At 39.8% G+C, this 13,669-nt stretch overlaps 1 protein-coding gene across 5 annotated transcripts in view; it reads right to left on the bottom strand.

The window, feature by feature from the left end:
• The window catches only part of RASGRP3 (RAS guanyl releasing protein 3), a 66,444-nt gene that overhangs the window by 28,995 nt on the left and 23,780 nt on the right, over nucleotides 1-13,669 (bottom strand). For 3 of the 5 annotated variants that reach the window (XM_074863373.1, XM_074863374.1, XM_074863372.1), the window contains exons 2-6: nucleotides 5,552-5,741; nucleotides 3,962-4,062; nucleotides 3,232-3,296; nucleotides 1,956-2,087; nucleotides 555-702 (exon numbers count right to left, since the gene is read on the bottom strand). In XM_074863373.1, coding sequence (XP_074719474.1) covers nucleotides 555-702; nucleotides 1,956-2,087; nucleotides 3,232-3,296; nucleotides 3,962-4,062; nucleotides 5,552-5,621 — 516 coding nt within the window. In that variant the 5' untranslated portion in view covers nucleotides 5,622-5,741. The remainder of the gene's footprint in view (nucleotides 1-554; nucleotides 703-1,955; nucleotides 2,088-3,231; nucleotides 3,297-3,961; nucleotides 4,063-5,551; nucleotides 5,742-13,669) is intronic. The other 2 variants (XM_074863376.1, XM_074863375.1) reach the window with 1 other exon arrangement.

The raw sequence follows: 13,669 nt of genomic DNA, 5'->3' as shown, positions 1-13,669 counted from the left end.
TGATCTATCTCAGAGCTGACCCTGCTTTGAGAAAGGGCTTGGCCTAGAGGCCTCCTGAGATCCCTCCCAACCTGAATTATCTTCCTATCCTAAGTCAGCAAATGAAGGGACAGTTTCTGAGGAAGTGGTTGGGAGTGAATGGAGACTACAAGAGGACTATATATATTTCAGTCTCTTCAGAAATTATTTATTGCAAAGACTCTGATGTTTCCTGAAAATTTAATTAACTATTTTCTTCAGAGGAAAAAGAAACACCTGAAGATTTTGAACAATAACATTAGTTTAATCAATTGCTACAACACATGGCTGCAGTAGCTTTTAGCAGTAATTTTTGCCCAGAATTTCTCCACGATATTAACTCTGTCCTGAAAGCATCAATCATGAAAAAGATCAAGGAAGTGCTGGTGCAGCCATAGCTATGTACATCATATGAAGGATTATAAAGATTTACTACACTGAAATGTAGAGGGGAAAACGTCATAAATGTTAAACCATGTGAACACTCTTTAAGGACAGGCTCCTAATAACAAGTGTCAAAGTTGTAGGCTTCTTACAGAAATTCTCCTGAAAGATTTGTGCTCCAGAAAAGTGAGGTGTTCAGCTAGCTCAATGGGCTCCAGATGGTCAAACAGCAGGCAGGCTTTTCCTTTCTTGGAAATCTTCTTCCTCTGTGTAACTCTTCTCATCCAGTCATAGGAAGGACTGCAACAGAAAATAGGTACAATTCTCATTTCTGCTTGGGTACAATGTGAGTTTGCACACATAGTATAAAAACACCAAGAGAGAGATCGGACGTTTTCTGATCTGTGATATCCAGTAAAAAACGCTCAGAGTAAAACCCATTCAGGTGCATAACAGAAGATAAGAGTTTCAGAGACGCTACTGCAAATGATAAATAATGGCAGGTTTTTGTCAGAACAAAAGGACAACGTACTCTTTTCTATGATACAGGAAGCCATAATTAAAAAATGCCTTGGGAATACAAGAACAAGTCTCACCAAATTCTGATACAGAATAAAAAAGACTTGAATAACATCAAGGCTTAATTTTCACTCTGTAAGACCACAGGTCCATGAAATAATGGAACAGCAGAAACAGTCAAACAGCTAACAAAAGAGTAAGAAGTGGGTGGACAAAAAGGCAAATAATTTGCTTGCAACCAGTGGAATAATTCCTACTTACATACAGTAAAAGCACTTCAGAGAGCAGAAGGAGGTTGCTAACAGTATTTTAAAATTAAGGTTTAAGAGACAATATTCATGTGATTTCACTGATACTGTTCTTTCAGGAAGTCTTGCAACCTTCATTGAGATTAGTAGTGCTGTCCTTCCAGGTTACTATGACATTTTTAAATAAGGAAAAATCGCTATGCATGTGCCATATTTTAAAAGAAAATCTACAATATCAGGTGAGATACAAGAGTCTTTCTGGTGATGTTTAAAACGTAATTTTTGTTTCAGTGTGTCAAGGAAATAGTAATGTAATCGTTCTGATGCCGTAATACTAGAGATGTGAATGCTAAAGATCATCCAGTTAAATCATAGAAGTACACAGAAAGCCATTAGAAAAAATTAGCAGGTTACTGATGAGAGAACAAAAAAGCTTCCCTAAGAAAATGCAAGATTTACACAACATGCCAGTCACTGCATTTCTTGTTGTTCTATATGAAAAAATATAGGAAAAAAGTAATATTAATCACTTAGTTTGCACTAGCTTTGTCAGGAAAATTATTTATTTCCTGTTTATATTAAAAACTTACAGATAAGAATCTTCTCTTTACTGTGACACTACAACTAGAATTTCAAATTTTCAGTAAATTCAAATTTAGAAGACCATCTTTTTGTAACTGCTTTTTTGCTCTCTCAAGATCAAGATGGCCCTTAATATTTTTATATTTTGCACAGAACTAAAATTCTGCAGTTACAGAGACAGAGAGAAGCTCATAACATCCTTACATGCTGGAGATATCAATGAGATGGATGTGATCCTCATATCCGAGCTGGCTGGCTACTTCTCGAAACTCTTCAGTCAAACGAATCAGCCCAAGATCCAAGTTAAACTCCGCAGGAAATTCCAAAATCCAGTATCTGAAATCCACAGACAGCAGTTCAGAGATGCCCATGGATTCAGTGGCTGCATATCTATACTCATATTTTATTTAATAGGACATAAATATTTCAGACCCAATGGCTTTTGGGCAGAGATGGTGGACTACCCCAACTTGTTGCTGCTGTGATAATCTGTGATACTGAAGTGGCAAAAGCCACTTTATCATATAATTTCCTTTGGTTAACTCAACACAGCACAGCACAGCAGCATTCTACTGAAATGTGAAACTAAAGTGATGCCTCAGGTGACACACAAAAGGCACACACATGTCATGACTCACACTGCCAGGACACCCAAATGACACTTGCACTTATCCCTTGTCTAAGTGTGACACTGTATCTACACAGAAAAGATTTTTCAATGAAAATAAAAATGTGAATTTCGGTGGCAGTTCTACCACAATAACCATGTAAACAAGATGTCTCTGCTATTTAAGGGGGTATGGAAAAAGCCTTATCAGTCCTGCTTTCAATACCTCCCTCCCTTTCTTCACAGTGATATAACTTGGTCTAGAGGCAGAAAGAAAAAGCATTTATTTGAGGGAAGTAGGTTATATCATGTTAGCTTAAAAATTCATGCTTTCTCTTTTACAGAGTGTTTTTCCTACACAAGCACAGCCTAACACATGAAAGCTTTCCCATAGAAACAAGGCCAGAGACGGTGCAAGGATCAGGACATAATCAACCTGTAATAGCTTTGGCATCACTAACACACTCCTGTTGTCATAGATTATGTAGGTTGTGTGAACTGAAGCCAACAGCCCAGAGACAATCTTCCTCTACCACACTAGACTACATCTTGAAGCAAAATGTGTCTCTCCTCTGTGTGGCACTGAACTAGTCTCCCTCTAAGAGATGTCACACTCAACACCAGGTAAATCATAGTGCAAGTTTTCAGTCAGCTATTTTAGGTCAATACAGTTAAATGCCTTAAAGACTGGATGGCTCAATGTAAACAACTGTTTTCAAAGCACAGAAATTCACTCTTCAATATGGACTGGAGATCAAGTTTTTTTTAAAAAAAGAAAAACTTTATATTTCCATGGTTTAGTTTTAATTAATTAATTGATAGTATTCACAGAAGCATAAAACCAAAATGCTAGAGGACCAGAAGCATGCTCACCTCATGAAGTAGCAGATTTTTAATCTGAATTCATTGCAGTTCTCTCCATTGGCATCTCTATATGTAGGCTAGTTAAAGAAAGCTTTGTGTGCCTTGAGTCAGTAATGCTGTTTTTAATCCACAGAAGGCTCTGACACTAGACTAGATGCATAAAAAACAGTATCAAACTTTTCTTCTAGAGATAACCAGAGTATGCTCTGATATTTCATTCACTTTCACAGCACCTTAGGGGACAAAGACCATTTCCTGGCTGCCACTTTTTTTTTTTGCCCTACCAAAAATGCATCTATTATACTATTCTGAATATTCTGCTGAATGGTTTCTTGCCAGCTCTGGCTAACCAAATACAACAATATTTCTGATTACTGAAGTCTATAAGAGGTATAAATGACATGTAGGTGCTTAGCTAACACTGAAAGTTCATATCAGTCCAAGGCTAGCCAGCCATTACACATTTGAAAAGTTATCTTGGAAATATATTTCCACTTATTCAAAGTTAATTCAAAGTATGCCTCAGAAAACTTGTACATATGGAAAAAGTCCACAACCAATAGCAGAAAGAAGCTCATAGACTTCCACCTTTTAGGCTGAAAAAATCTTACCCTTAAACCTTGTTTGTCACTAATTAATTGACACAATTTGACATGCAGTCACAGAAATAATCTGCCTTTGACGTTGTGATGTCAAATTGCAAGTATGTCAAATTGCAAATCTTCCTGAAAGGATATGTGGACAGAAGCTTGCCAGCCAGCTCTGTGGAAGGCAGATACCACCGGTGCATTAAAAGAAAGGTTCTTGGCAAATGGCTGGAGCACTGATTTCCTTTGTCATCTGCAAAACAGAAACAAGTGAGTTAACCACATTATTCAGGATCAGAGAGGAGCTTTTATTCTCCAAGTGGAGTCAGAGAGAAAGGATCAGAAGTGGAAACGTTGGGCCATTATCTACCAAATAGTTAGGAAACAAAACCAAAGAACACAATTGCTCCTTTAATGATAACTACAGCTAGATTGTAGTGGTAGGATAAAAAAAATAACCAGTGTAGATAATAGGTAATAGCTAGAATAACGGGTATGGACAGCACTATGCTAAACATTATACAAAGAGACTGCCAGTAACCCAAAGAACAAATCCCAGATTAGTCCACCAAAAGGGTGGGGAGGTGATTTATGTATAACCCCTTCCAATATTTGTTTTATTGCAGCTTTATAGCTTTATGTTAACAATTAGATTGTTAAAAAAAGGGATCTGCCTCAAGGAATTCAATGTCAAAGCAGCACCTCACATCTGTGCCCAGGGTTCCATCTCCAGCTGTCATACAGCCCCTTGTGTCTTTGCAAGGTAGCCACTGAAACTACAGGAAGACTTATTCCCTGGCAGCCTGGCTGACCATCAGTGTTCCTCAACATCTGCAATCTTAGGTTATTGTCTGTCTGTCACTCTTTTAAAAGACAGTAGATGATATGCATGTATGAAATGGGAACTACTGATGGATGACAGTTGTCAGGAGTGTGTATACAAGGAAGAGAGGCACAACTTGCAACAGACAACAAGTATGGCCCTGATACCTCTCATTAGGTATCTACAAACAGGGTCACATGGGGATGCACTACACTCAGTAGCAAGATCTGCCCCTAAATTATTTAAACTCTCTCACCTTTAGATACTTGTTTCTCTCCGCAAGGGAAAAACCCCTAATACCTCATTCCAGCCAAAAGCTGTCTTGCTTTTCAAGAGAATCTAAATGTAGCTTTGTGAATTAAGGCCCCATTTCAATGCATTTAAGCCCATCCATGAACTCATCTGACTGCAATGTGACACATATCATGGTTAATGGTGTTATGGATCAAGGTCTATTTCATCACTTCTTTCCCTCAGACCTGGTACATCACATTTAATAAGAGTAAAAAGATTACATGAGCCTTAAGTCATACTATTGCCAATTATTCCATGATGATTCAGAAAACCTTTCAAAAAAATGACTGGTCAGAAAGGCAGCTGTGTAACCACTCAAGACAAAGATCAATGCCAGAAATAACTCCTTGAATAATTCAACTAAACATTTCTCTTGGTGAAGGCCAGCATTTTAAAAACCACTATGCCCATCACTGTGCATTATCTGTATTAAGAAAATTTAATACAGTCTGCATATGATTAAAATTCTGGCCCATGTGATTCTGGGCCAAAATGAAACATGGAAAATTTTACAGAACAGAAATGTTGTTTGCCAAGGGAAAGACTGGCTAAATCAGAGAACAGCAGGGGTTATATTATAAGATGAATTTCAAGAACAGCAAAGTAAAATATTGAAAAAGCATACCAAACATTTCAATACAAGCATTCAAAAGCTCATCTAATGTTGCAGCCTTTCCAAGTGTGTTTGACCCCATTGTCCTTTAATGTTGTCAAAAAATAAGAGACATTTTCACCAACTAGAAGGATGCTTCTTCAGCTGCACAGCTTTTTCACTTTATTGTTGGTTGCATTCTTAGCTGGGCTTCAAGGAAAATCTGAAGAAAGTAAAAGAAATCATAATTATATGACTATGTGGAAGGTTTATCAGGATGCAATGTTTACAGTTCAACTCATCCTTCCTATAAACTGTTTTTTCTCCACATGATACAGAGCACGTGAAAGACTGCTGTAAGCTTTCCCTACATTCCAGCCTGTGTTTTTAAGTGTTGTCCAATTGTTTGTCCACTAGCACAAAATAAATCCATAGCTAGCATCATAAAACAGAAACCAGATGGTAAACGAGGGCATGCATGTACAGTGACGCACATTTTGTTCAGGTCATTTTATTTACACTTGATAAGTCACATTTTGTTAATAACCCTGCTTTTATGTTTTTAAGCATAACTGTTTTTTTTTCCTAAGGTTACTGGTTCATGGTAATGCTAATGGTCTTAATTGGCACAGGCCATATAAAATATTTAATGAAGTTCATAGCAAACATTAAACTAGGAGGCGATTTTTCAAAGAAACTTAAGATCAGTCCCTACAGCTTTTTTAAATAAATCTTCCCACGGTAGCTCACAGAAAGCTGAACACACACAGAAACTTCTAAACTGTAGCATACATCTACTATGCATTTAATTATCAAATATCCATTCAACTGAAAGACACGCAAAATACCCTGTTACAAGTTTTCAGAAATAATTTTTTGGGTTATATTTAAAGAAGAAATCAGTATTTTATTGCCTATCTGTGACTAAGCCTCACTACTGCCTGACCCCTGGCAAGCGTTTGAAATGCGACAAATAATAACAAAGTACACCCAGCAACTTTTCTAGGAAAAAAAGTCAAGAGTAGAATTAAAACAGTCCTTAAAGCAAAACAATGAAGGAATTTGGGAAGGTGCTTTTTAGAAGTTGTTGCATGTACATAACTTTTTGATGTTGGTCATGCAAAGCACTAAGGAAGCATATACCTGCCTTAATTCGTCCAGAAATGCAAAGTTTTTCAAACCTACCGTATCACAGACCTCATCTGCAAATTCAGTTCTGATAGGACTGGCATCCTTCACCCTTTTTACTAACCCACCCTGACCCTCTCTCAAATGCCACTGTTACAATAAACACAAAGTGCTTTGAGCTAGGTCCCTGTGAGCTTGCAGCCCTGCAGACGTCACCATGGGCCAGCCACCCAAGGGACACCAGACAGTGGCAGCCTTGCTGGCCCTGCTGGTGCCACCTCAGCCAGCCAGCTCACACCCAGGGCACGGGCAGGCATGTTCCTTCCTCAGCAAAAGGTAGGGTCAACTTATCCTGACACAGCTCCAACTTCCCAGGAAGAGAAGAAAATGTTTCTCATTCAGGCTAGGTCCACACTACTGAACTGACCATGCCCAGGCTGGCTCCCAGGTGCCAAGGCCAACTAGCAGAGGTTGGCCTGTACCTACACCAGTGAAGTCTCTCAACCTCCCAAACAGAGTTGGCACCTGCAAAGTGCCTATTGCTGGCTTATGCTAATTCCTACCTGCACCTGAGATCCACTTAGGAGACCACTGGCTGGTAAGAGAACCTCCAGCAGCACAGTGTATTGCATCCCAGCACCTGGAAAATTGTCCCACACTGGATAATTCTTTATAGACCTGGCTTCAGAGTCCTGCAGGGCCCAGGCTGCTCTAAGCATGCAGCACTGTTTTGCTTGGAAGACCTTCAAAATGTACCATTCAGCCAAAAATACTATTATTTTTTGATGGGTGCCTACAGCCAGGTTATTTCTCATGCCATCCAACAAAGGATTTAGATATGACACACTTTTCCCTGAAACTGAGAGAAGGAGCCTGCAGGAAATAAGCACAGCTCACCAAGCAGGGAGTTTCTACAAGTCAGTGTGCACATGATGCTGCAGCAGCCTAGGTCAGCCAACAGGAAACATGAGCAGAGAGGTGCAAACATCAGTTGTGCCCTGCTAGTGCCTTCCTTCTAGCTGGAAGAAAGCACTTTCCTCTGAGTTTGGTGGTATAGAACTCCCTCTTGAAGGAACACACATCTGTTTTTCCAGCAATTAGGAATTGAGCAGAGCTCCTATTTGCAACTAATTGGGGGAAAACTACTCCTTTCACACAACAGTAAGCAGCCAGAGCACTCACTTAAGAAAAAGGGGAAGGTGGGTACACCGTGGTCCTTGGCTTCGAACCCACACTTGGTATTGTAGCAGAAGGTGTCCGTCCTAACAGTTAGGTCTGGGGCTAGGCTGGGCAGCCTCAACCCTTTCTGCAAAAGCTGAGCCATTGCACAAAACCCAAAGTTATCTGAAGTGAACCAGAGAGATCATACAGGGAGATACGTGGCTCTCTAACCTGCTGGTCAGGCCACACATGAGCCAGGGTCACCCTAGGTTCAGTCTTTCTTCCCAAAACTGTTTATGTATTTAAAGGGAAAATAACAAAGTAGAGCATTTGCTTGGTTTACTTGCTTTGAGAGTTAGCCAGTAGCTGAGCAGTGTTTTTCAAGATCACAACTTTGTATTTGGCACCTAACTTTTGCTAGAATCCCACTTTGGGCATGTTTGTCCTTTTCGACTATCCCAAAATCCTTCTCTAAGTGCTCAAATTACTGGCTTGATTTTTCACAGAGCCGGATATCTAGCTCTTTCAACTTCTTTTTTCAAGAGGAGAAAAACAAAATAAATTTTACATGGGCTATTTCAACATATTTTTTACCCAGCTCTTTAAAAAACAGAATCAAGAGAAGCCATTACATTTTCTGCCTATCCCTTGAAAACTGCTAGCATGAAATGTAATAGGGGAAGAGATTTGATCTGCTTTTTCAGTTTTGCTAGTATTACCATCCTCTATAATATATAGCATAGGAGAGTGTCATTCCTATCTTCTGTTGGCAACAGCATTACGGCAGCTATGTAGTAATCGACAAATAATGCTCCATGTAAAACTGCAGGATTTTTTTTAATTACATGACAGCTACTTTACCAGTAGATACCTAGATCCTGATGTTACAGTGCCATTCCCCCAAACATTCTATCTGACCATTAAATGGTTTTATTCTCATAATGCTTCTAAAAGAAGAATAAAACATTTCCACTGGAGGAAGAACTGGCTGACTGGGCTAAACTACATATTCACAGCTGAGCCAAAACCTGATATCACATCTCTTGACTGCAGACTCCAACAACTACAACCATTACATCACTACTTGTGTGATTAAGCACTGCTGTTCTACTAGAACAATAAACGTGTTGTCTATATCATGCCACAATGGTATACAACCACACCAACAGCTCTAGAGATGGATGAGTAAAGTACAACTATAAATTTCATCTACATAAATTAAATAAATTATATTTTGATAGTCAACAGCTCAACATGAGAAGCACAAAACAATCATACAGGTAATAATATGTGTATATAATGTATATACATATACATGTATAATAATGTGTATATATAAAATGTATAATATATGTATAAATACATATATGTAATACATGTAAAGAATTAAAAACTTTGAAATAAGTGGTTACTATTAAAAAATTGTTTGCCAAAGGTGCAATTTGATTTCCAAATAAGGATAACCTAGAGAATCTCTGCCCTCAGGTGCTTCCTAATGTAACTCTGAGACATCTCATTGCCATTCATCTGTTTCAGGGGGATTCAGGAAAGCTGGATAAGAAAAACAGAGCTCACTCAATGACATCACACAGTTAGTGAATGATTGCATACTACAATGAAATGAAAAAAAATTTTCCCTTATAATGGAATTATAAATCCTACTGGGTTTACTGTGGTTTACAGAGGCTATTAAGAACACAGGAGGCACACAATCCTCCACAGCTATCCATTCTCATTTCTTAATTGGGTCACTTGAGATGACAGACTCCACTATAAGTCTTGCTGGGACTTCAGGGCAATAGTCAGGACTGGGTGAAGGATGGTAGGAAAATGATCAATGTAAGTCTTAGTGTACCTTCAAAGCCTGCAGCTTTGTCTAAAGGACCCCCTTCATTTACATAACAGGTACAACCATAAAATTCCTATGAACCAAGTCATGGTATCAGGCATGTCATGCTTTATTTCATGATATATCACCATTATGGGATGCGTACTTCCTACTTAGGGCGAAAGGAGAAATATCTGCAGTGATGTGCCCAGAGGTTAGAAGTCCCCGGTGGACTGAACTACAAGACAGAGTCCCTTTCAAGTCTTGCCATCACCCTGACTGCCACATGCACACAGACAGCTACTTTGAGCAGATGGCCTTACTCAGCATTCTTGTACAGTGTAATTGCATTTTTTGTTCAACATTTTGGAGGTCTTGACATAGCACTATTGTGGACTGTCTTGATAGATGTATTTAAAACCAGTGTGTAGGCTGTAAGCTCCTGAGACAGATGTGGCCAGGTGTAATACATTCATTTTTAAAAGAAACAGGGTACCCTGCCAGTAAACTTGTGGTCTTATGCAAAAGCATCAGACGGTGTGAACAGAGTGGGGAAGCATGCAGTCAAGTTTTAAATGTTGGCTACTGTCGTTAGTAAAACCAAAAGACATCACTTTTACTGCTGGAGGCTACTAAGGGGAAGTCCACACCTACAAGTTATGGCAGTTTAATATTAAAATGTCAAGCCAGTACAAATCCCTGTGTGGGCACTTTCACATGGATTTCAAGCAAGTTATATTGGTTACAGGTGCAAGCTAAACCAGTAAGTTGGGTTTAAATAGGCTTAAATTTGACATACAGAGTAATATTTATTTAGCTAAATGAAATTTAAACAGCTTTTTAGCCAAGCCAAAGTAAATATGCATGTAGCATTTTCCCCATTAATGAAAAGTGGGCTATTTTCCTTCTACTTGGGGACAATAAATAGAGCCACACACAAACAGTTCAACTCTGACACAGAGGCACCTCTATGGGTCTCAGTTTATCCATAAACTTTCCAGAGGCCTGCACACAAGAGACTCATATTCTTTACAAGATGATGACATTCTTGGGGGTTTAAGTAAGCCAGACGTCCCCTCATCTCCCCCTCCTCCAAGCCTACACCACATAACACTGAATGCTTGCATTAAACGGCTTCCACCTGGCTGCTGCAGAAAGAGTGCTAAATGTGAGCAGCTGAACTGGGAAATAGAATTGGTAACAGTATGCAGAAAAAGAAGCCAAGAAGAAATCAGGACTCTCATGAGAAGGTTTAAGGGTAACTTCCCTTGTTACAGCTTTTTCCTTTATCCTGTCTTGCTTGTGCCCAGGGCAAGCTCTTCAGGACAGAGTTCATCTGCTACCATGTAGATGTAGTGGCAGCTTCCACAAATGAGGCCTTTTCTTGTGATTAGTCTCCACGCATATTAGTGTAATTACCATAATAAGAATCCCAGCTGGGACATATAACAGCCTGCACCTTTGCCTACACAGGTGCAATTGAGACATCTGTTTGGGCTCAAGTCAACAGGTCTTAGGTAGCCTAATGCATAGTTCCTGAAGTTTTTCCTCTCCAAGCAGTTAAATATTTCTTGTAGGTGGTCAGTACCAGTTTATTTACTACAGTACACACAAGTCCGTTTCTAGAAAACTCTGAGCAAGTGACATGGTCAGGTTTCTCCAGCATCTGACACATGCCAAAGCTGTGCTAAGCAGGAAAGGGCAGTGATGCTGGGCTGTCAGGCAGCCTAATGCCACTGCTTCTGTCCCAGTCCATGACCTCAACCATCACATGCAGCTGGCTGCAGGATAGCACATCTGGCTTACTGATGACGTTTGTCATGTGAAGCGAGGACACAGAACAAGGGAGAGATTGTGGCACTGCTCCATGAATGCAAGATACAAGCCTTGCTGCGGGCAGGAGAGGAATGAAAATGAAATATGAGAGTCTTGGGCTCATCCAATGTGACTCACCAGTACTCATTCACCTTTGCTACACACCTTCAGACAGTAGTTACACAATAAACCTATTACTTTGATTCATTCTTTTTCTGAATCAAAGGGGAACTTCAAAAGACACTAAACAGAGTGGGACGTCTGTGTCTGAAAAGGGGAGAGGACAGGGGGATGGTTAATTGTACACTGCTGGTGGACGGCTAAAGCCAAGCCTCATATCAACAACAGACACTGCACAGGGGATGTTCATGGCTCCCCAGCTCTCAGACTCCATGGGATAAAGTTTCACCTATTCTATTTCATTTGCCTGCCAATTAACATAAATATTTAATTACTAATTTGGGTATTGGGAAACAAGACAAATTTTAAAACACCTTTCCTCCCACTTTCCCGGCTCAGCTTCACTCCAGACACCTCTCCTTCTGCCCTTGTTATTGCTGCAGGTTGCACCCAGTCCCTTCAGTGAGGCAACAAGCAGTGCAGGTCAAGGTCAGTACACAGCAGTTTCTCTCTGCTGCTCCCTCCTTGTCAGTCTTGTCTATGCTCCAGCATGGGTCCTCTATGGGCCACAGTCCCTTCAGGGAAGTACCTGCTCTGCCACACAGCACCTCCTTGTCCTCTGACCTCTGTTATTCCATCTGTTCTTCCCTCCTCCTCTCTATTCCCTTGTCCCTGTGTTCCCTCCCCTTTGGCATTTTTTGCCTTTTCTTAAATATGTTTTCACAGAGGTGCCACCAACTCGGCTCAGCTGTGGCTTGCGATGGGTCCCTTGCAAAGACAGCTGGAAGTGGCTGTGTTTGACACAGGGCAACCCCTGATCTCCCTGTAGAGAGGTCATGCCTGCAGCCCCCCTGCTGCCAAAACCTTACTATTTGCATCCAATATAGCCTCTAAGGGGTGAGCATTTGTCACCTTAGCATAAAAGTATGCAGGTTACAAACTGTCAAAATGTATTTCATCATGCTTAATTTGGAGAGAAGAGTTCACTGAGCTAAATACTTACTTTCAGGTCATTAGAGGTCACCCAATTAACACAGAAGGGTATTATAAATGGTTTCAGGGCCTAGACACCTACTATTCTATAGGAACAGGTTAAATGAATAGGACCATACGTAGGAAATCAAGTGGATATACAGATCCACTCATATGCACTACCAGACTATTAGCTCAGAGCCATATAACTGCTTGTAGAAGTTCTTAAATTAGCATATGGGGTACAATACATGCTGACCTAACATAAAAGAGAAGCTTACAGAAATCACAAGGAATGCTAATGGACAGTCACACGACCAAATAGTTTCAGTAATCAGAAAGTCACTTGATTAAGGCTTGAGCTGCTTAGACAGCATTTTGTTTAGCATTCTTATCTCTTTCTGTGAAATATAACCAAGATGATTTCTGAGACAACAGAAAAAAATCCCAGGTTTCCCCACTTATAAGCCCCCTAAAATAATGGATAACTTGATAGCTGGATTTGTAAAAACAACAAAGGTTTCATTCTCAATTGCAATTCTAGCATTTCATGGAACTGGTTATCTATCACAGCTCAGTTTTGTTCCATCCACTTCTACACTTGTTTCCTCAATTTACTGTGTTGACATCTCCCTCTATAACTGTAACTCCAGCTAATAATGGCTGTAAAATCTGAACATATATCCTCGAGTTATTTCATGTACTATGATGACATCTTACTTCCACTTTCCATAGGTCAAGGTAGTACAATTGCCCAGAATGCATCAGGTTAAAAGGAAGAGCTAAAGGAAGGCTTTAGTTCATTTTCAAAAAGAGGAAAACTTTCAGCCACACTTCTCAGTATATGTGTCACAAAAGCTTGCTGTTGTCTTGCTACTTCCAGTAAAGCAAAAATAAAACTACAAGTATCAGACATTTGATTAATGGGTATGATGTCAAGGGACACAGCTCTTCTGAGAATCTTTGCCCTTCAGATACATTAGAGATCTCCAACACCGAAGTACAACCCTTCGGGAGAGGACAGGTAACAGCAGTAAGTGTTCACATACTCTAACTCAGTCTGTTTTCAGAAACCAAATCAATACACTGTCAATACATCTTACAATTTATACTACTGCCTGTAAGCC

This window comes from Strix uralensis, chromosome 3, assembly GCF_047716275.1.
Source record: "Strix uralensis isolate ZFMK-TIS-50842 chromosome 3, bStrUra1, whole genome shotgun sequence".
Lineage (NCBI taxonomy): Eukaryota > Metazoa > Chordata > Aves > Strigiformes > Strigidae > Strix > Strix uralensis.
The sequence above is the reverse complement of the archived record's forward strand: the minus strand, read 5'-3'. Positions and strand labels throughout refer to the sequence as shown.